The 21,885-nt window shown below is 58.9% G+C and overlaps 1 protein-coding gene across 1 annotated transcript in view; it reads right to left on the reverse strand.

Annotated features, from left to right (window-relative positions):
* FAM131C (family with sequence similarity 131 member C) overlaps positions 1-17,276 on the reverse strand; it is a 53,047-nt gene extending 35,771 nt beyond the window's left edge. The window contains 1 exon segment of the mRNA XM_075328535.1: positions 17,189-17,276. Coding sequence (XP_075184650.1) covers positions 17,189-17,276 — 88 coding nt within the window.
* Positions 17,277-21,885: the final 4,609 nt, after the last annotated feature.

Consider the following 21,885-nt stretch of genomic DNA (forward strand, 5'->3'; position numbering starts at 1 on the left):
TATTGAGAGCGATCAGCTGAGCACCCGGCAGCCGGCTATTGAGAGCGCTCGGCTGAGCAGCCGGCTATTGAGAGCGCTCGGCTGAGCAGCCGGCTATTGAGAGCGCTCGGCTGAGCAGCCGGCTATTGAGAGCGCTCAGCTGAGCAGCCGGCTATTGAGAGCGCTCAGCTGAGCAGCCGGCTATTGAGAGCGATCAGCTGAGCAGCCGGCTATTGAGAGCGATCAGCTGAGCAGCCGGCTATTGAGAGCGCTCGGCTGAGCACCCGGCAGCCGGCTATTGAGAGCGCTCGGCTGAGCAGCCGGCTATTGAGAGCGCTCGGCTGAGCTCCCGGCCGCCGGGTGATCAGCTGATCGTTCACAATAGTCTGCTGTCGGTAAAAAAAGAAAAAGAAAACAACTATGTACGATCTGTTGCATCCGTCACACAACACAATGCAGCGGATGCCGTTCAACCCAAGTGTGAAACTAGCCTAAAGTGTAGGGATCATAAGGGGAGGTGAAGCCTGTACAGGTAATGGCATATCTGGGATCGGCGGCTTCATGGGACGCACGTCCGCTTTGATTTTTTTTTTTTGTTACAAATTTAAAAAGAAAAACTCAGAATAGAAACGCAGTGAGATTGCATTGTGTGAACACAGGCCACGTGACAGACTCTGCTCATGCAGCCGGATAAGTGACACAATTGTCACAAGCTCAGCAGAAAGGAAAACAACATTTTTGGCTGCAGAAACCAGGACTAAACGCGGCCATGTGACGCCGGTGTTCCCAGAACTCTGCACAGACGGCAGCGCGTCACTCCGGCCTCACATCAGCTGCGCACAGTTCTTGTCAGGTCGTCCGATCCGTTCCGCAATATTGTGCAGGAGTTCTCGTCTCTTCAAGAGGTCTCCAAGACTTTTAGACAATTTTTTTTTTTTTTTTCCCCTGAATCGTTTTCTGGTCGGTCCGTGCCTTGTCTGGAGCGTTTTCTGGTCGGTCCGTGCCTTGTCTGGAGCGTTTTCTGGTCGGTCCGTGCCTTGTCTGGAGCGTTTTCTGGTCGGTCCGTGCCTTGTCTGGAGCGTTTTCTGGTCGGTCCGTGCCTTGTCTGGAGCGTTTTCTGGTCGGTCTGTGCCTTGTCTGGAGCGTTTTCTGGTCGGTCCGTGCCTTGTCTGGAGCGTTTTCTGGTCGGTCCGTGCCTTGTCTGGAGCGTTTTCTGGTCGGTCCGTGCCTTGTCTGGAGCGTTTTCTGGTCGGTCCGTGCCTTGTCTGGAGCGTTTTCTGGTCGGTCCGTGCCTTGTCTGGAGCGTTTTCTGGTCGGTCCGTGCCTTGTCTGAAGCGTTTTCTGGTCGGTCCGTGCCTTGACTGAAGCGTTTTCTGGTCGGTCCGTGCCTTGTCTGGAGCGTTTTCTGGTCGGTCCGTGCCTTGTCTGGAGCGTTTTCTGGTCGGTCCGTGCCTTGTCTGAAGCGTTTTCTGGTCGGTCCGTGCCTTGTCTGGAGCGTTTTCTGATCGGTCCGTGCCTTGTCTGGAGCGTTTTCTGGTCGGTCCGTGCCTTGTCTGGAGCGTTTTCTGGTCGGTCCGTGCCTTGTCTGGAGCGTTTTCTGGTCGGTCCGTGCCTTGTCTGGAGCGTTTTCTGGTCGGTCTGTGCCTTGTCGGGAGCGTTTTCTGATCGGTCCGTGCCTTGTCTGGAGCGTTTTCTGGTCGGTCTGTGCCTTGTCTGGAGCGTTTTCTGGTCGGTCCGTGCCTTGTCTGGAGCGTTTTCCAGGAGACTCCTTCTAGAAGCTGCAATTTTCTAAGCCTGAAGTAGAAATCCCACCCCTGTGCTGAACCTGTAATACTCATCGTGGGAAGTTACGGGTGTACTTACTTACAAAACATTTCAGCCACAACAGGATATATGGAAATGATCGGACACTAATGAGCTCGTTACATGTGTGGTCGCTGATCCATCGCTCCTCACTATCCCCGTATACACTGGCGCCACCATAAATCACAGCCCGTGGCCCCTTCACCCCGGGGCCATAAATCCCAATCCTGGGCCTGGAGGAGATTTTCTGCTTTGTGGAAACAGATGGAAGTGAAATATTCCTGGAGATTATGGGATGGCGTATCTAATGGAGACATGTGCTGCTTAGTGTATGGTGGGCGCAGGCCGTGTGTGGGGTCTGGATGCACCGTCCATGTGGTCAGTGTATTTATGTGTCTCCTGCCGTCTGTATACATGTGTGAGGTAGGTCCAGTATATATAGACCGTGCGCTCCAGGAATAGCCGGGCCAGGTGTGCGGTGCGGGAATAGCCGGGCCAGGTGTGCGGTGCGGGAATAGCCGGGCCAGGTGTGCGGTGCGGGAATAGCCGGGCAGGCGTGCGGTGCGGGAATAGCCGGGCAGGTGTGCGGTGCGGGAAAGGCCAGGCGTGCGGTGCGGGAATAGCCGGGCAGGTGTGCGGTGCGGGAATAGCCGGGCAGGCGTGCGGTGCGAGAATAGCCGGGCAGGTGTGTGGTGCGGGAATAGCCAGGCCAGGCGTGCGGTGCGGGAATAGCCGGGCAGGTGTGCGGTGCGGGAATAGCCGGGCAGCTGTGCGGTGCGGGAATAGCCGGGCAGCTGTGCGGTGCGGGAATAGCCGGGCAGGCGTGCGGGAATAGCCGGGCAGGCGTGCGGGAATAGCCGGGCAGGCGTGCGGTGTGGGAATAGCCGGGCAGGCGTGCGGGAATAGCCGGGCAGGTGTGCGGGAATAGCCGGGCATGTGTGCGGTGCGGGAATAGCCGGGCAGGCGTGCGGTGTGGGAATAGCCGGGCAGGCGTGCGGTGTGGGAATAGCCGGGCAGGCGTGCGGGAATAGCCGGGGCAGGTGTGCGGTGCGGGAATAGCCGGGCAGGCGTGCGGTGCGGGAATAGCCGGGCAGGCGTGCGGTGTGGGAATAGCCGGGCAGGCGTGCGGTGTGGGAATAGCCGGGCAGGCGTGCGGGAATAGCCGGGCAGGTGTGCGGGAATAGCCGGGCAGGGGTGCGGTGCGGGAATAGCCGGGGCAGGTGTGCGGTGCGGGAAAGGCCAGGCGTGCGGTGCGGGAATAGCCGGGCAGGCGTGCGGTCATACCAGCTCTGTTCCCAGGATCACACTTTCACTTCTGCTCAGTAAACATGTCTGACACAAGAGTCATGGCATTCCTGTGCGCCCGGTGCCACACCTGCCCCTTCTCCCAACATTACCACACTCCTATAGATAAAGCTTGTAACCACAAACACAGACCAAAACACCCCGAGCTCTCGTCCCAGCAAAGTATATGGAGACTTTATGACTGATGGGAAGAGCAGTGACTCACAAAGGAACCAGGAGCAAAGAAGAGAAGAGCCGCTCATGTCCGGACGGGTGCGATCACCAGTGGGCGAAAGTCTCACTGTGGTTATTCATTAAACCATCAATATCCGATCATCAGATGGGAAAAATACAGTCACTGTGCACATACATTACTGATCCTGTGTTACCTCCTGTATTACACTCCAGAGCTGCACTCACTATTCTGCTGGTGCAGTCACTGTGTACATACATTACATTACTGATCCTGTGTTACCTCCTGTATTATACTCCAGAGCTGCATTCACTATTCTGCTGGTGCAGTCACTGTGTACATACATTCCATTACTGATCCTGAGTTACCTCCTGTATTATACTCCAGAGCTGCATTCACTATTCTGCTGGTGCAGTCACTGTGTACATACATTCCATTACTGATCCTGAGTTACCTCCTGTATTATACTCCAGAGCTGCACTCACTATTCTGCTGGTGCAGTCACTGTGTACATACATTACTGATCCTGAGTTACTTCCTGTATTATACTCCAGAGCTGCACTCACTATTCTGCTGGTGTAGTCACTGAGTACATACATTACATTACTGATCCGGAGTTACCTCCTGTATTACACTCCAGAGCTGCACTCACTATTCTGCTGGTGCAGTCACTGTGTACATACATTACATTACTGATCCTGTGTTACCTCCTGTATTACACTCCAGAGCTGCACTCACTATTCTGCTGGTGCAGTCACTGTATACATACATTACATTACTGATCCTGAGTTACCTCCTGTATTATACTCCAGAGCTGCACTCACTATTCTGCTGGTGCAGTCACTGTGTACATACATTACTGATCCTGAGTTACCTCCTGTATTACACTCCAGAGCTGCACTCACTATTCTGCTGGTGCAGTCACTGTGTACATACATTACATTACTGATCCTGAGTTACCTCCTGTATTATACTCCAGAGCTGCACTCACTATTCTGCTGGTGCAGTCACTGTGTACATACATTACACTACTGATCCTGTGTTACCTCCTGTATTATACTCCAGAGCTGCACTCACTATTCTGCTGGTGCAGTCACTGTGTACATACATTACACTACTGATCCTGTGTTACCTCCTGTATTATACTCCAGAGCTGCACTCACTATTCTGCTGGTGCAGTCACTATATACATACATTACTGATCCTGAGTTACCTCCTGTATTATACTCCAGAGCTGCAGTCACTATTCTGCTGGTGCAGTCACTGTGTACATACATTACTGATCCTGAGTTACATCCTGTATTATACTCCAGAGCTGCAGTCACTATTCTGCTGGTGCAGTCACTGTATACATACATTACTGATCCTGAGTTACCTCCTGTATTATACTCCAGAGCTGCAGTCACTATTCTGCTGGTGCAGTCACTGTGTACATACATTACTGATCCTGAGTTACCTCCTGTATTATACTCCAGAGCTGCACTCACTATTCTGCTGGTGCAGTCACTGTGTACATACATTACATTACTGATCCTGAGTTACCTCCTGTATTATACTCCAGAGCTGCACTCACTATTCTGCTGGTGCAATCACTGTGTACATACATTACTGATCCTGAGTTACCTCCTGTATTATACTCCAGAGCTGCACTCACTATTCTGCTGCTGCAGTCACTGTGTACATACATTACATTACTGATCCTGAGTTACCTCCTGTATTATACTCCAGAGCTGCACTCGCTATTCTGCTGGTGCAGTCACTGTGTACATACATTACATTACTGATCCTGAGTTACCTCCTGTATTATACTCCAGAGCTGCACTCACTATTCTGCTGCTGCAGTCACTGTGCACATACATTACATTACTGATCCTGAGTTACCTCCTGTATTATCCTCCAGAGCTGCACTTACTATTCTGCTGGTGCAGTCACTGTGTACATACATTACTGATCCTGAGATACCTCCTGTATTATACTCCAGAGCTGCACTCACTATTCTGCTGGTGCAGTCACTGTGTACATACATTACTGATCCTGAGTTACCTCCTGTATTATACTCCAGAGCTGCACTCACTATTCTGCTGGTGCAGTCATTGTGTACATACATTACATTACTGATCCTGAGTTACCTCCTGTATTATACTCCAGAGCTGCACTCACTATTCTGCTGCTGCAGTCACTGTGCACATACATTACATTACTGATCCTGAGTTACCTCCTGTATTATACTCCAGAGCTGCACTTACTATTCTGCTGGTGCAGTCACTGTGTACATACATTACTGATCCTGTGTTACCTCCTGTATTATACTCCAGAGCTGCACTCACTATTCTGCTGCTGCAGTCACTGTGCACATACATTACATTACTGATCCTGAGTTACCTCCTGTATTATACTCCAGAGCTGCACTTACTATTCTGCTGGTGCAGTCACTGTGTACATACATTACTGATCCTGAGATACCTCCTGTATTATACTCCAGAGCTGCACTCACTATTCTGCTGGTGCAGTCACTGTGTACATACATTACTGTTCCTGCGTTACATCCTGTATTATACTCCAGAGCTGCACTCACTATTCTGCTGGTGCAGTCACTGTGTACATACATTACATTACATTACTGATCTTGTATCCTACTCCGGAGCTGCGCTCACTAATCCTGTATTATGTTGGCGGTCTCAGTTGTAGTCCGGCGTGGTCCTGTATATACCACGTTGTGTCGCTCTGCGGAGCTGTTGATGCCACGTGCCCATACATTAGCAGAGTTCCTTTCTCTTTGCCCTCCATATCATAGTGTTATTTTTCAGCCAATCAGAGTCGGCGTGTCTTGTTATCATGGCAGTGTATATACTTCGAGCTGAGCTTTGATTGGCTGCAGCGGTTTGTGTGACTTCTGGTACAGTGTGTCAGTGCAGCGTCTTTATTGGAGGAGACGCAGGGTGAGCAGCGAGTGGCTGACGCGTGGTGTGACTGAGGCCGAGCTGCACACGAGGTTTTGGGTGGCGTGGTCACGTGGCTGGCCTCCTCAGTGGCCTCCTCACTCAGTGGCCTCCTCAGTGGCCTCCTCAGTGGCCTCCTCACTCAGTGGCCTCCTCAGTGGCCTCCTGTAGGATTCCTGCTGTAGACTGTTGGATTCTCTGATTTGGGGTTTTGCGCTGATTTCTTTCGGTAACAGCACTTTTGTGAGTCCTTCTGCCGCGGCCGGACGCAGCTTTGGGGCCACACGTTGCGCTGCTGATCCTTCAGTGTTTGCATTACTGTGAAATGTGGAGTCAGCGCGGGCAGCCTTCACTGATCCCACAAGTGCCCGCGAAAGAGACGGGAGCCAAAAGGGGCAACATCCCGGCCCGAGCCCCCGAGAGGTCCGCTCCACCCACTGCAGAGCCCCCGAGAAGTCCGCTCTGCCCTCCACCCACTGCAGAGCCCCCGAGAGGTCCGCTCTGCCCTCCACCCACTGCAGAGCCCCCGAGAGGTCCGCTCTGCCCTCCACCCACTGCAGAGCCCCCGAGAGGTCCGCTCCGCCCTCCACCCACTGCAGAGCCCCCGAGAGGTCCGCTCCGCCCTCCACCCACTGCAGAGCCCCCGAGAGGTCCGCTCCGCCCTCCAACCACTGCAGAGCCCCCGCCTTGTTAGTTTTTCTTTGATCACGTCCTGTTCAGACTGATACGTGGCCTGCTCCTTTTTATTTCAGCCGTGTCCTTGTATTCTGCAGCCCCATCGTAGATTCCTATTTCATGTATGTACGCGCCGTGTCCACGGGACTTTATAGCTTATACCGCACCCTCCGCTTTCTGAGGTTTGTGAGCATGATGACAAGAAAGAAAGGTCCCCTCCTTGAGCCCCGGTCCCCTTCGTGAGCCCCGGTCCTTTCTTTGGGCCCCGGTCCTTTCTTTGGGCCCCGGTCCTTTCTTTGGGCCCCGGTCCTTTCTTTGGGCCCCGGTCCTTTCTTTGGGCCCCGGTCCTTTCTTTGGGCCCCGGTCCTTTCTTTGGGCCCCGGTCCTTTCTTTGGGCCCCGGTCCGCTCCTGCCAGTCTTTGAGTATGATGATGCTGGCGATGTCTGTGTGTCCGGCCCAGAAGGCCCCTGTCTTCAGGGTCACGGGGGGCTGCACTGACAGTGGTCCGGGGATGGCGGTGACTGCCGGAATTATTGGTAGATGTGACACAGCCGGTCTCGTGTCCCGCTTCTGTGGCGCTCGGGCGTAGCCTGTCATTACCGCTGCTGGAGGACAATTGTATTAGGTGATTATTGGGTAATAGGAAATGCTAATATTCTGTGAACAAGTGCCCTCCTGTCCACCCCCTGCAGACACAGCATTAATGTCCCAGCATTCCTGCGCAGTCATTTCACACTAGTTAACCCTCTAATGCCTCATTAACCTCAGAATATTCCCAGCTCTGTCATGTGACATACCGGCGTCGGCGGCAGGGTGGTCAGTGACCGGAGGCAGGATCCCGGGGTCCCACGCCTGCAGCTTGTGTGCACTATGTATATATCCTATGTGCGCTGACCGTCTGTCGGGAGCGGGGGGACACATTACCAAAAAGTCCCCCGTCAGCTCCTCAAGTGTTTCTGTTGGACTCAGGAAAAATGAGAGGGATTGTGACAAAGGAAGGACCCCACTGATGGGCTGCAGCGGTGATCGTCAGCTACTATCATCACTTATTAACACAAGCTCACACCCGTCATACTACAGCATAGGCTGCACAATATCCCCGCTGCACAGTCCTCTATGGAGGGCAGTTCTGCACACAGGTGAGATGGCCGGTGCACAATCCCCCCCCCCCCCCCCCCGCGGTTGCTCAGACCCCGGCATCGGACCCCCGGCTGGATCCAGGACACGGTCGGCCTCCATTGGAGCAGGATTCCTCTTTTCGGGGCTGGTTCTGTCCGTTTCTCTGGCAGACCTCCGTCCTCCTGCACCTGTCTGTGCCTTGTTTATGATTATTGCACTTGTCCCTATTATGTACACCCCTTTCACTTGTACAATGCCATGGAATTGATGGCGCTATAATAATGATAATAGTTCCTCGTATTTGGGGGCGCAGGATTGGCCCCCGCAGATGACGGACGCGCGCGCTGACTTTATCTCATGTTTAATTGCAGATTGAAATGTAATAAAATGTTCACTTTGTAGCCACAAGAACGTGGCGTCTTCCACAGATCCAGGCCGTGGTCCTGTAAGTGGCAGCAGAGGGGTTAATAGGAGGGGTCCTCTGTTTCCCAGTCTCCCCCATTTGTCATCTCACATTCCTGCGGACCCCACCTCCATCTGTCACTTCACACCTTCCTCCTGCCCCATTGAGAGCGTCTGTGCAGGGAGGAGGGGTGTGCAGCGCCGGGGTGCAGGGACCCTCATTATAGGGTTATTATTGCCCCCCCGCTCCGCCGGCTACCCCTGTCCTGATCGCTCGTGACCACATGACTGGGAATGACGTTTATGACCCGTGTGATATTGTTCTGGGGGCTGAGGCCGCCGGTCCTGGACTTGATTAGCAGCACGCCACACTATATGTCGGCGCCATGTGGGAAGATAATTGCAGATACCATGGAGCGCACTCTGCCTCTGTGCACTGGTTATTGGGGCATTATGGTAGCGGGGGTGAGGGGTGGGTGATGGCGCTCGCTGAGCTGTGCACTGGTTATTGGGGCATCCTGGGAGTGAGGGTGAGGGGTGGGTGATGGCGCTCGCTGAGCTGTGCACTGGTTATTGGGGCATCCTGGGAGCGGGGGTGAGGGGTGGGTGATGGCGCTCGCTGAGCTGTGCACTGGTTATTGGCGCATCCTGGGAGTGAGGGTGAGGGGTGGGTGATGGCGCTCGCTGAGCTGTGCACTGGTTATTGGGGCATCCTGGGAGCGGGGGTGAGGGGTGGGTGATGGCGCTCGCTGAGCTGTGCACTGGTTATTGGGGCATCCTGGGAGCGGGGGTGAGGGGTGGGTGATGGCGCTCGCTGAGCTGTGCACTGGTTATTGGGGCATCCTGGGAGCGGGGGTGAGGGGTGGGTGATGGCGCTCGCTGAGCTGTGCACTGGTTATTGGGGCATGCTGGGAGCGGGGGTGAGGGGTGGGTGATGGCGCTCGCTGAGCTGTGCACTGGTTATTGGGGCATCCTGGGAGCGGGGGTGAGGGGTGGGTGATGGCGCTCGCTGAGCTGTGCACTGGTTATTGGGGCATCCTGGGAGCGGGGGTGAGGGGTGGGTGATGGCGCTCACTGAGCTGTGCACTGGTTATTGGGGCATCCTGGGAGCGGGGGTGAGGGGTGGGTGATGGCGCTCGCTGAGCTGTGCACTGGTTATTGGGGCATCCTGGGAGCGGGGGTGAGGGGTGTGTGATGGCGCTCGCTGAGCTGTGCACTGGTTATTGGGGCATCCTGGGAGCGGGGGTGAGGGGTGGGTGATGGCGCTCGCTGAGCTGTGCACTGGTTATTGGGGCATCCTGGGAGCGGGGGTGAGGGGTGGGTGATGGCGCTCGCTGAGCTGTGCACTGGTTATTGGGGTATGCTGGGAGTGGGGGTGAGGGGTGGGTGATGGCGCTCGCTGAGCTGTGCACTGGTTATTGGGGCATCCTGGGAGCGGGGGTGAGGGGTGGGTGATGGCGCTCGCTGAGCTGTGCACTGGTTATTGGGGCATGCTAGGAGCGGGGGTGAGGGGTGGGTGATGGCGCTCACTGAGCTGTGCACTGGTTATTGGGGCATCCTGGGAGCGGAGGTGAGGGGTGGGTGATGGCGCTCGCTGAGCTGTGCACTGGTTATTGGGGCATCCTGGGAGCGGGGGTGAGGGGTGGGTGATGGCGCTCACTGAGCTGTGCACTGGTTATTGGGGCATCCTGGGAGCGGGGGTGAGGGGTGGGTGATGGCGCTCGCTGAGCTGTGCACTGGTTATTGGGGCATGCTAGGAGCGGGGGTGAGGGGTGGGTGATGGCGCTCGCTGAGCTGTGCACTGGTTATTGGGGCATCCTGGGAGCGGGGGTGAGGGGTGGGTGATGACGCTCGCTGAGCTGTGCACTGGTTATTGGGGCATTATGGGGGTGAGGGTGAGGGGTGGGTGATGGGGTGATGGCGCTCGCTGAGCTGTGCACTTCCTCTGTACAGGTGTCAGGAAACCTGATCTGTCACCACTGAGCCCAGCACAGGATCTCTTTGTAGTGAGTTCAGCTCCGGGTGACTTGTGACAAGCAGCTGCTCCAGGAATGCTCCCCAGGAGCTGCACCTGTATATTGGGGGACACCACACCTGAGACGTCCCCCCCCTCATCACCGATCAGGTCCCCGGCCCCGAGGTAGAAGACGTCACGCTCTACAGTATAACTGGTACAAGATGGCGACCACAAATCATGATGAAGGGCCATGAATATACAGCAGCCGGTGTATGGATCGGAGGGATATATACAGACTAGATATAGTGGTATATACTGTACTGTGGGGAATGATGATACGTGCTGTATACACTAGTATGTATGGTAACAGACGTGAGCCCATCACTATTGCCCCCCATAGATAAGCCCCCCACTTGCTTCCCCGCAGTCTCCAGGGTAGGAGCCTCGGTATGTTTTCTCAGTTGCAGGATATTTACATTGCTGGAGATAATCAGCCCCGGGGGGCGCCATATTGTGGCCCTTTCTCCACGTTGCTGGTCACCACCGAGGACTAATACAATCCTCTCATTTCACTTTTGGTCCATAAGTCATGCGTTTTACATTCAGTGACGTCCGGGTCATCGCCCTCTGTCACCAAATGGAGAATGTTTCTGCAGAGGACCCTGCGGTCAGCGCTGCGGGACGGGGTGTGCAGTGCCTCCAGGCTGGTGTCCAGCACCAGGCTCCACACAGCCCGGCTGGGCTCTCACAAAGCTTTCATTTCTCTTTTTATCATCTAGGGATTAAGGTCTTCACTAATTTACCAAAATGGCCGGTTACCCTGCAAAGATCGGATTCTACTGCGCAACAAAGCGTCAACCAGGTGAGAACATTCATGTGTGTGTATCTTCTCAATGGGGAGAGAGGAGGAAGCCACCGGACTGCTTTATCACTCCCTTCTGTCCTCCTTCCGGACTCCTCTGTCCCCTCCCTCCAGACCCTTCTGTCCTGTCCCCTCCCTCCAGACCCTTCTGTCCTGTCCCCTCCTTCAGGACACTGCTGTCCCCTCCCTCCAGACCCTTCTGTCCTGTCCCCTCCTTCAGGACACTGCTTTCCCCTCCCTCCAGACCCTCCCTCCGGACCCTTCTGTTCCCTCCTTCTGGACTCTTCTGTCCCGCCCCCTCCCTTCGGACCCCTCTGTCCCTCTTCTGTCCCCTCACTCCGGACCCCTCTGTCCCTCTTCTGTCCCTCTTCTGTCCCTCTTCTGTCCCTCTTCTGTCCCCTCCCTCCGGACCCCTCTGTCCCTCTTCTGTCCCTCTTCTGTCCCTCTTCTGTCCCTCTTCTGTCCCTCTTCTGTCCCTCTTCTGTCCCCTCCCTCCGGACTCCTCTGTGAGATGCTTCTCTTCCCTGAACACACAAGGATTGAGGACTGCATTTCCAGGTGCTGTTCATTCCCTCCCCATCTTCTCTTGGGGTGCAGCCGCCTTTCATCTTGGAGCTTACGTTACGAGCGTGCTGCGTTTTTCCCGCTGATTATCAGGTTGGTGTCTCTTGCCCTCTGCGGCCGGTGCACGTCTGTCACATGCTGCTCTCTCGCCGGCGCCATGATGGAGGCTGCAGGTGAGAGCTGTGATTAGCTCCTGCAGCAGTGATAACACAAGCGGCTGCTGTGCCAGGAAGTGTAAAGTGACCTTCAGGAGGGGGGACGGAGGAGAGGACGGACCGTGCACACCCGCAGGGAGAGAGGACGGAGGGACGGACCGTGCACACCCGCAGGGAGAGAGGACGGAGAGACGGAGCGTGCACACCTGCAGGGAGAGAGGACGGAGAGACGGAGCGTGCACACCTGCAGGGAGAGAGGACGGAGAGACGGAGCGTGCACACCCGCAGGGAGAGAGGACGGAGAGACGGAGCGTGCACACCCGCAGGGAGAGAGGACGGAGAGACGGAGCGTGCACACCCGCAGGGAGAGAGGACGGAGAGACGGAGCGTGCACACCCGCAGGGAGAGAGGACGGAGGGACGGACCGTGCACACACGCAGGGAGAGAGGACGGAGGGACGGACCGTGCACACACGCAGGGAGAGAGGACGGAGAGACGGAGCGTGCACACCCGCAGGGAGAGAGGACGGAGGGACGGACCGTGCACACCCGCAGGGAGAGAGGACGGAGGGACGGAGCGTGCACACCCGCATGGAGAGAGGACGGCGGGATGGACCATGCACACCCGCAGGGAGAGAGGATGGAGAGACGGAGCGTGGACACCCGCAGGGAGGGAGGATGGAGGGACGGACCGTGCACACCCGCAGGGAGAGAGGACGGAGGGACGGACCGTGCACACCCGCAGGGAGAGAGGACGGAGAGACGGACCGTGCACACCCACAGGGAGAGAGGACGGAGAGACGGAGCGTGCCCACCTGCAGAGAGGGAGGACGGAGGGACGGACCGTGCACACCCGCAGGGAGAGAGGACGGAGGGACGGACCATGCACACCCGCAGGGAGAGAGGATGGAGAGACGGAGCGTGGACACCCGCAGGGAGGGAGGACGGAGGGACGGACCGTGCACACCCGCAGGGAGAGAGGACGGAGGGACGGACCGTGCACACCCGCAGGGAGAGAGGACGGAGAGACGGACCGTGCACACCCGCAGGGAGAGAGGACGGAGCGTGCCCACCTGCAGGGAGGGAGGACGGAGGGACGGACCGTGCCCACCTGCAGGGAGGGAGGACGGAGGGACGGACCATGCACACCCGCAGGGAGAGAGGATGGAGAGACGGAGCGTGGACACCCGCAGGGAGGGAGGACGGAGGGACGGACCGTGCACACCCGCAGGGAGAGAGGATGGAGGGACGGACGGTGCACACCCGCAGGGAGAGAGGACGGAGAGACGGAGCGTGCACACCCGCAGGGAGAGAGGACGGAGAGACGGAGCGTGCACACCCGCAGGGAGAGAGGACGGCGGGACGGACCGTGCACACCCGCAGGGAGAGAGGACGGCGGGACGGACCGTGCCCATCCGCAGGGAGAGAGGACTGAGGGACGGACCGTGCCCACCCGCAGGGAGAGAGGACTGAGGGACGGACCGTGCCCACCCGCAGGGAGAGAGGACTGAGGGACGGACCGTGCACACCTGCAGGGAGGGAGGACTGAGGGACGGACCGTGCACACCCGCAGGGAGGGAGGACGGAGGGACGGACCGTGCACACTCGCAGGGAGAGAGGACTGAGGGACGGACCGTGCACACCCGCAGGGAGGGAGGACGGAGGGACGGACCGTGCACACTCGCAGGGAGAGAGGACTGAGGGACGGACCGTGCACACCCGCAGGGAGAGAGGACTGAGGGACGGACCGTGCACACCCGCAGGGAGGGAGGACGGAGGGACGGACCGTGCACACTCGCAGGGAGAGAGGACTGAGGGACGGACCGTGCACACCCGCAGGTGAACCTTCCAGGGGATCAGCGGCAGATGTGCGTGTGACGGTGCCGCACATACACAGACCGGCAGCTATGTGTCGGCCGTATGCAGGAGCTGCCGGAGGCTTAGCGCCTGCTGCTATTTCATGCTCTTATTCAGGTATCACCCCAAATACATTACAGGAGTATCGCAGGCGGAAAAATATCCTGTATTATTACACCCGCGGGAAACTGGGCTGATGCCGCACTCCTCTCCTGCACCCTGATGTGTTCTGCTGTCGCTCAGACCCCGCAGGGCGCAGATTCAGCAGCGGTACATGTACATGACCTCTCCGGTGAGACCCCCGCAGGGCGCAGATTCAGCAGCGGCACATGACCTCTCCGGTGAGACCCCCGCAGGGCGCAGATTCAGCAGCGGCACATGACCTCTCCGGTGAGACCCCGCAGGGCGCAGATTCAGCAGCGGCACATGACCTCTCTGGTGAGACCCCCGCAGGGCGCAGATTCAGCAGCGGCACATGTACATGACCTCTTCGGTGAGACCCCCGCAGGGCGCAGATTCAGCAGCGGCACATGACCTCTCCGGTGAGACCCCGCAGGGCGCAGATTCAGCAGCGGCACATGACCTCTCTGGTGAGACCCCCGCAGGGCGCAGATTCAGCAGCGGCACATGTACATGACCTCTCCGGTGAGACCCCCGCAGGGAGCAGATTTAGCAGCGGCACATGTACATGGCCTCTCCGGTGAGACCCCCGCAGGGCGCAAATTCAGCAGCGGCACATGTACATGACCTCTCCGGTGAGACCCCCACAGGGCGCAGATTCAGCAGCGGCACATGTACATGACCTCTCCGGTGAGACCCCCGCAGGGCGCAGATTCAGCAGCGGCACATGTACATGGCCTCTCCTGTGAGACCCCCGCAGGGCGCAGATTCAGCATCGGCACATGTACATGACCTCTCCGGTGAGACCCCCGCAGGGCGCAGATTCAGCAGCGGCACATGTACATGGCCTCTCCGCTCCGGGTTCTTCAGTGTATTAGTTTGGAGTCCAGGTGAGATATAATGAAACAGACCCTCAGCTGTGAGCATTAGGGCTCTTTCCATCAGTGTCTTCCAGTCCTAGTGCTGTCCGTGTGTGGACCGACTCTATCCAATGGGCCAGTGCCTATAGGCGTTCACCAGATGGACCAATGATCCGCATAGAGAAAAAAGTGTAATTGTGGGTACGAATCAGTATGGGGTATGTGTTAGAAGATGGCTCCTGCGCCCATCCACAGTACCGAGCGGCACACTGCCAATCACGTGTGGCTTTTGATTGCTGATACCGCTGTTGGGAGTGGACTTAGGCCTGCCACAGGCTTCACCCACTGGATGTAACATTGTTTTCACTCACTTACAGCAAGCAGAGTGCCTACTGGAAAGTTTCAGGGTTCTCATTGATGCCTGTGATGTACTCAGGGAGGTTCACCAGCGGGAGTCGTATTCATAGGAGCGCCCGGTCCAGAGGTGCCATCTGCACATTGTTACCCTGAGTCTTCTAGTTTACTAATTACCAGGGCACACTTGACCACCGACACCTCAACCGCTCGCTGGCATTGTGTGTGACCGGCTCCTTCCATCTTCTGATGTCAGCCCCTCCCTCCGGACTCCTGTCCCCTCCCTGTCTGCTCGCTGGCCAGTGACTGGATCCGTCCATCTTCTGATGTCAGCCCCTCCCTCTGGACTCCTGTCCCCTCCCTGTCTGCTCGCTGGCCAGTGACTGGCTCCGTCCATCTTCTGATGTCAGCCCCTCCCTCTGGACTCCTGTTCCCTCCCTGTCTGCTCGCTAACCGGTGACTGGCTCCGTCCATCTTCTGATGTCAGCCCCTCCGGACTGCTGTCTGCTCGCTGGCCGGTGACTGGCTCCGTCCATCTTCTGATGTCAGCCCCTCCGGACTGCTGTCCCCTCCCTGTCTGCTCGCTAGCCGGTGACCGGCTCCGTCCATCTTCTGATGTCAGCCCCTCCCTCCGGACTGCTGTCCCCTCCTTGTCTGCTCGCTGGCCGGTGACCGGCTCCGTCCATCTTCTGATGTCAGCCCCTCCCTCCGGACTGCTGTCCCCTCCCTGTCTGCTCGCTGGCCGGTGACTGGCTCCGTCCATCTTCTGATGTCAGCCCCTCCCTCCGGACTGCTGTCCCCTCCCTGTCTGCTCGCTGGCCGGTGACTGGCTCCGTCCATCTTCTGATGTCAGCCCCTCCCTCCGGACTCCTGTCCCCTCCCTGTCTGCTCGCTAGCCAGTGACTGGCTCCGTCCATCTTCTGATGTCAGCCCCTCGGATCTTGCAGCTCTCGGAGCTTTGAACTTCCCTCCTCCCTGACACGGTCTTGGTATTTTCAGGGCCAGAAGGCACCGACCTCTTGGCAGTTTTCAGCACACCTGGATTTCAGGCTGCGGAGCTGCACCGTTCACCGCTCAACCTGTAGAACAGGGTTGTCCTGTAGATATTTACCAAGGTGAACCTTTCTCCTGGGGGTAGAGGCTGCGGTCTCCCCTCCTGCGTTTGCTTGTAATCTTGTTAATTCGCCCAGTAGACAGGTTGCAGCGGCATGAGACGTGTTTATATAGAGGCCGCTGCAGGCGCGGGTCGTAAACCTCACCTTTTATTTTTCCTTGATACTATAAAGCAGGCATGTGAAGGATGGATTTACGGCTGTAGCAGAGCCCATCCATTCCCAGCCGCACAGTCACCAGCGCCTTCCCGGCAGTCGCCCCTCGCACAGTAACCTGGCACTAATTACCTGCCGCCAGGTTCAGACGCCACCGCTGCTTTGTGGCCATTGTTTGTCACCTGGGAACATTGTAAATGGCCTGACACATGAAACTCCTGGTAAATTACTACCTGCAGGAAGGCTGCGACCCACCGAGGTTTATTGTGCGCTCCGGCGGTGACGCAGAGGACGACACAATGCTGCCCGGTGGTGGGGACGCCGGACGTGGGCACGCCAGACAGATGGAGTTACCGCTCAGCCTATCAGGGCCCCGGCTTGGTTTAGACAGATGTGGTAACGCCACGTTGTGCCCATTGTACAGTGACTTCTGCCGTCACGTGACACGGTCAGATCGCCATTTACTCGTCTTCTATAATGATGATGTCTTTATTGCCCTCGGCATGGTCCACATTTCACAAGTGGCGTTGGTGCAAATCGATTTACAGCATTGGGTCCAGCGTCCACATTAGTGCTCTATGGCCACCGGACGGGAGCCAACGATCCACCTCCTACCGGACTAGTCATGGGCTCTTTTGATTCACCGGCCTGGAGCAATGTCATCATTGCAGTGTGCCGTCCTGCCAGGCCGGCGAGTCACAAGAAGGACCGCAGATGGCAGGTAGGAGGCAGCGTGCCGGCTCCCGTCCAGTAGGCCACACACCATCACTAACCACCAGCCTGTCAGGGGCTCTCACTGCTAGGACCAGACATGACGGAAATGCCATCCTTCTGAGTCATATTTGACTCCTTCCAGATTTCCGAGGTACGACTAAAGCTACTCATGTGGTCAGGAATGATCAGCAGGAGTGTGGTGGGAATGCTACATACGCACTGTAGCCGGTGGGGATGGGGGGGCTTCATCTGTGGGGTCACAGCAGCTTTGCTGACAGCAGCTTTGCTGGCCGCATCCCCAGTGTTAGGACTTCACACCATCTTGGCGGGTTACAATAATTGTGAGCCCACAGGAGACGTGTTGGGGCTTCACCGTCCCCACAGGAATCTGTAGCATGGAGGTGGCAGTGACGGCGCGGTGACGCTGGCTGCCGGATATTTTATACTTAATGTCACAGTTAAGATAAAGCAAATGTCAAGATAACAGAATAAGGAAAGAGGAGGAACCACAGGTCAGACATCAAAGGCAAAGGAAGAAGTGTTATCTAAAGCAAATAAGCGCAAAGTACAGTGGAGGAGGCCTAGCCAGGGAACAAGGGCGCCTGAGCGGAGGAGACCTAGCCGGGGAACAAGGGCGCCTGAGCGGAGGAGGCCTAGCCGGGGAGCAAGGGCGCCTGAGCGGAGGAGGCCTAGCCGGGGAACAAGGACGCCTGAGCGGAGGGGAGGCCTAGCCGGGGAACAAGGGCACCTGAGCGGAGGAGGCCTAGCCGGGGAACAAGGGCATCTGAACGGAGGAGGCCTAGCCAGGGAACAAGGGCGCCTGAGCGGAGGAGGCCTAGCCGGGGATCAAGGGCATCTGAACGGAGGAGGCCTAGCCAGGGAACAAGGGCATCTGAGAGGAGGAGGCCTAGCCAGGGAACAATGGCGCCTGAGCGGAGGAGGCCTAGCCGGGGAACAAGGACGCCTGAGCGGAGGAGGCCTAGCCGGGGAACAAGGACGCCTGAGCGGAGGAGGCCTAGCCGGGGAACGAGGGCATCTGAGCGGAGGAGGCCTAGCCGGGGAACGAGGGCATCTGAGCGGAGGAGGCCTAGCCGGGGAACGAGGACGCCTGAGCGGAGGAGGCCTAGCCGGGGAACGAGGACGCCTGAGCGGAGGAGGCCTAGCCGGGGAACAAGGGCATCTGAGAGGAGGAGGCCTAGCCGGGGAACAAGGGCATCTGAGCGGAGGAGGCCTAGCCGGGGAACGAGGACGCCTGAGCGGAGGAGGCCTAGCCGGGGAACGAGGGCGCCTGAGCGGAGGAGGCCTAGCCGGGGAACGAGGGCGCCTCAGCGGAGGAGGCCTAGCCGGGGAACGAGGGCGCCTGAGCGGAGGAGGCCTAGCCGGGGAACGAGGCCGCCTGAGCGGAGGAGGCCTAGCCGGGGAACGAGGCCGCCTGAGCGGAGGAGGCCTAGCCGGGGAACGAGGGCATTGGAGAGGAGGAGGCCTAGCTGGGAACGAGGGCATTGGAGAGGAGGAGGCCTAGCCGGGGAACGAGGCCGCCTGAGCGGAGGAGGCCTAGCCGGGGAACGAGGGCATTGGAGAGGAGGAGGCCTAGCTGGGAACGAGGGCATTGGAGAGGAGGAGGCCTAGCCGGGGAACGAGGGCGCCTGAGCGGAGGAGGCCTAGCCGGGGAACGAGGGCATTGGAGAGGAGGAGGCCTAGCCGGGGAACGAGGGCGCCTGAGCGGAGGAGGCCTAGCCGGGGAACGAGGACGCCTGAGCGGAGGAGGCCTAGCCGGGGAACAAGGGCATCTGAGAGGAGGAGGCCTAACCGGGGAACAAGGGCATCTGAGCGGAGGAGGCCTAGCCGGGGAACGAGGACGCCTGAGGGGAGGAGGCCTAGCCGGGGAACGAGGGCGCCTGAGCGGAGGAGGCCTAGCCGGGGAACGAGGGCGCCTGAGCGGAGGAGGCCTAGCCGGGGAACGAGGGCGCCTGAGCGGAGGAGGCCTAGCCGGGGAATGAGGGCGCCTGAGCGGAGGAGGCCTAGCCGGGGAACGAGGGCGCCTGAGCGGAGGAGGCCTAGCCGGGGAACGAGGGCGCCTGAGCGGAGGAGGCCTAGCCGGGGAACGAGGGCGCCTGAGTGGAGGAGGCCTAGCCGGGGAACGAGGGCGCCTGAGCGGAGGAGGCCTAGCCGGGGAACGAGGCCGCCTGAGCGGAGGAGGCCTAGCCGGGGAACGAGGGCATTGGAGAGGAGGAGGCCTAGCCGGGGAACGAGGGCATTGGAGAGGAGGAGGCCTAACTGGGAACGAGGGCATTGGAGAGGAGGAGGACTAGCCGGGGAACGAGGCCGCCTGAGCGGAGGAGGCCTAGCCGGGGAACGAGGGCATTGGAGAGAAGGAGGCCTAGCTGGGAACGAGGGCATTGGAGAGGAGGAGGCCTAGCCGGGGAATGAGGGCGCCTGAGCGGAGGAGGCCTAGCCGGGGAACGAGGGCATTGGAGAGGAGGAGGCCTAGCCGGGGAACGAGGGCGCCTGAGCGGAGGAGGCCTAGCCGGGGAACGAGGGCATTGGAGAGGAGGAGGCCTAGCCGGGGAACGAGGGCGCCTGAGCGGAGGAGGCCTAGCCGGGGACGAGGGCGCCTGAGCGGAGGAGGCCTAGCCGGGGAACAAGGGCATCTGAGCGGAGGAGGCCTAGCCGGGGAACGAGGGCGCCTGAGCGGAGGAGGCCTAGCCGGGGAACGAGGGCGCCTGAGCGGAGGAGGCCTAGCCGGGGACGAGGGCGCCTGAGCGGAGGAGGCCTAGCCGGGGACGAGGGCATTGGAGAGGAGGAGGCCTAGCCGGGGAACGAGGGCGCCTGAGCGGAGGAGGCCTAGCCGGGGACGAGGGCATTAGAGAGGAGGAGGCCTAGCCGGGGACGAGGGCATTGGAGAGGAGGAGGCCTAGCCGGGGACGAGGGCATTAGAGAGGAGGACGCGACGTCCTGAGTGACAGTCCTGAGCCGTCATGGAAAGTCCCAGCCCCAGATGGAGGGTGTCGGCCAGACCCCAGACTTCTTTCCTGATTTCTTATAGGTTTGGATCTTTTTTTTTCTGATGTTTCCTCTGTTGCCGCCACAAGCTCCAGACCCATGATCCGCCATCTGCAGCCCCTCACATTGCCTCCCGCTGCCGCCGATCATCTGATGCCAGTTATCAATGAACCCGTCCTGAGCGGCGGAGGACACGGACCCTGCCCTGACACCGGGGAGCCGGGCTATAGAGGATTTGTGGCTGTCCTCTCTCCAGCACAGGCAGTTTGCTTTCTCCTGCTGCTCTCCATTCACCCTAACACCCCTGAGGCCTCGCCCTCTGATTGTGACATGAATGTCATTTAAAGGATCAGAGGATCCCCTCCATGAACAACTCACTCCACAAAAGAGGATTTATTAATCTCCAGTGTCCTAACACCCTGTCAATCCGCTCATGTCACACCCAGCCACTGCAGGGGGCTCATCCCACCACAAAGAGTTAAATAATCAGTAATCCCTGTTCTACCTCGCAGGGGGCATTTACAATAGATGCCAATGCTACTTAATAATAGCGGTATTATACGAATACTGCTCTGTAGTGCTCAGGAAACTCAGTTCTGCCAGATTAGCGATGTAACAGCGGATGCAGATGTTTATTATAATCTCACAGCAAGCAGAGGTGCGGATTATACTCCACATATCCGCTATAAGGTCAGATATTCCGGCCTACACATCACTGCAGCCTGTCAATAAATAACATGTATTAACCTGAAAAGGGAGTGCCGTGCAGGGAGCCGTCCGGCCAGGAGAGTGCCGCGCAGGGAGCCGTCCCTCCAGGAGAGTGCCGTGCAGGGAGCCGTCCCTCCAGGAGAGTGCCGCGCAGGGAGCCGTCCCTCCAGGAGAGTGCCGCGCAGGGAGCCGTCCCTCCAGGAGAGTGCCGCGCAGGGAGCCGTCCCTCCAGGAGAGTGCCGCGCAGGGAGCCGTCCCTCCAGGAGAGTGCCGCGCAGGGAGCCGTCCCTCCAGGAGAGTGCCGCGCAGGGAGCCGTCCCGCCAGGAGAGTGCCGCGCAGGGAGCCATCTCTCCAGGAGAGTGCCGCGCAGGGAGCCGTCCCTCCAGGAGAGTGCCGCGCAGGGAGCCGTCCCTCCAGGAGAGGGCCGCGCAGGGAGCCGTCCCTCCAGGAGAGTGCCGCGCAGGGAGCCGTCCCTCCAGGAGAGTGCCGCGCAGGGAGCCGTCCCTCCAGGAGAGTGCCATGTACAGAGCCGTCCCTCCAGGAGAGGGCCGCGCAGGGAGCCATCCCTCCAAGAGAGTGCCGCGCAGGGAGCCGTCCCTCCAGGAGAGTGCCGCGCAGGGAGCCGTCCCTCCAGGAGAGGGCCGCGCAGGGAGCCATCCCTCCAGGAGAGTGCCGCGCAGGGAGCCGTCCCTCCAGGAGAGTGCCATGTACAGAGCCAGCCCGCCAGGAGAGTGCAGTGTTGTGACCCAGCCCGCCAGGAGAGTGCCGCGCAGGGAGCCATCCCTCCAGGAGAGTGCCGCGCAGGGAGCCGTCCCTCCAGGAGACTGCCGCGCAGGGAGCCGTCCCTCCAGGAGAGTGCCGCGCAAGGAGCCGTCCCTCCAGGAGAGTGCCGCGCAGGGAGCCGTCCCTCCAGGAGAGTGCCGCGCAGGGAGCCGTCCCTCCAAGAGAGTGCCGCGCAGGGAGCCGTCCCTCCAGGAGAGTGCCGCGCAGGCAGCCGTCCCTCCAGGAGAGTGCCGTGTTGTGACCCAGCCCGCCAGGAGAGTGCCGTGTTGTGACCCAGCCCGCCAG

This window comes from Anomaloglossus baeobatrachus, chromosome 11 (assembly GCF_048569485.1).
Source record: "Anomaloglossus baeobatrachus isolate aAnoBae1 chromosome 11, aAnoBae1.hap1, whole genome shotgun sequence".
NCBI lineage: Eukaryota > Metazoa > Chordata > Amphibia > Anura > Aromobatidae > Anomaloglossus > Anomaloglossus baeobatrachus.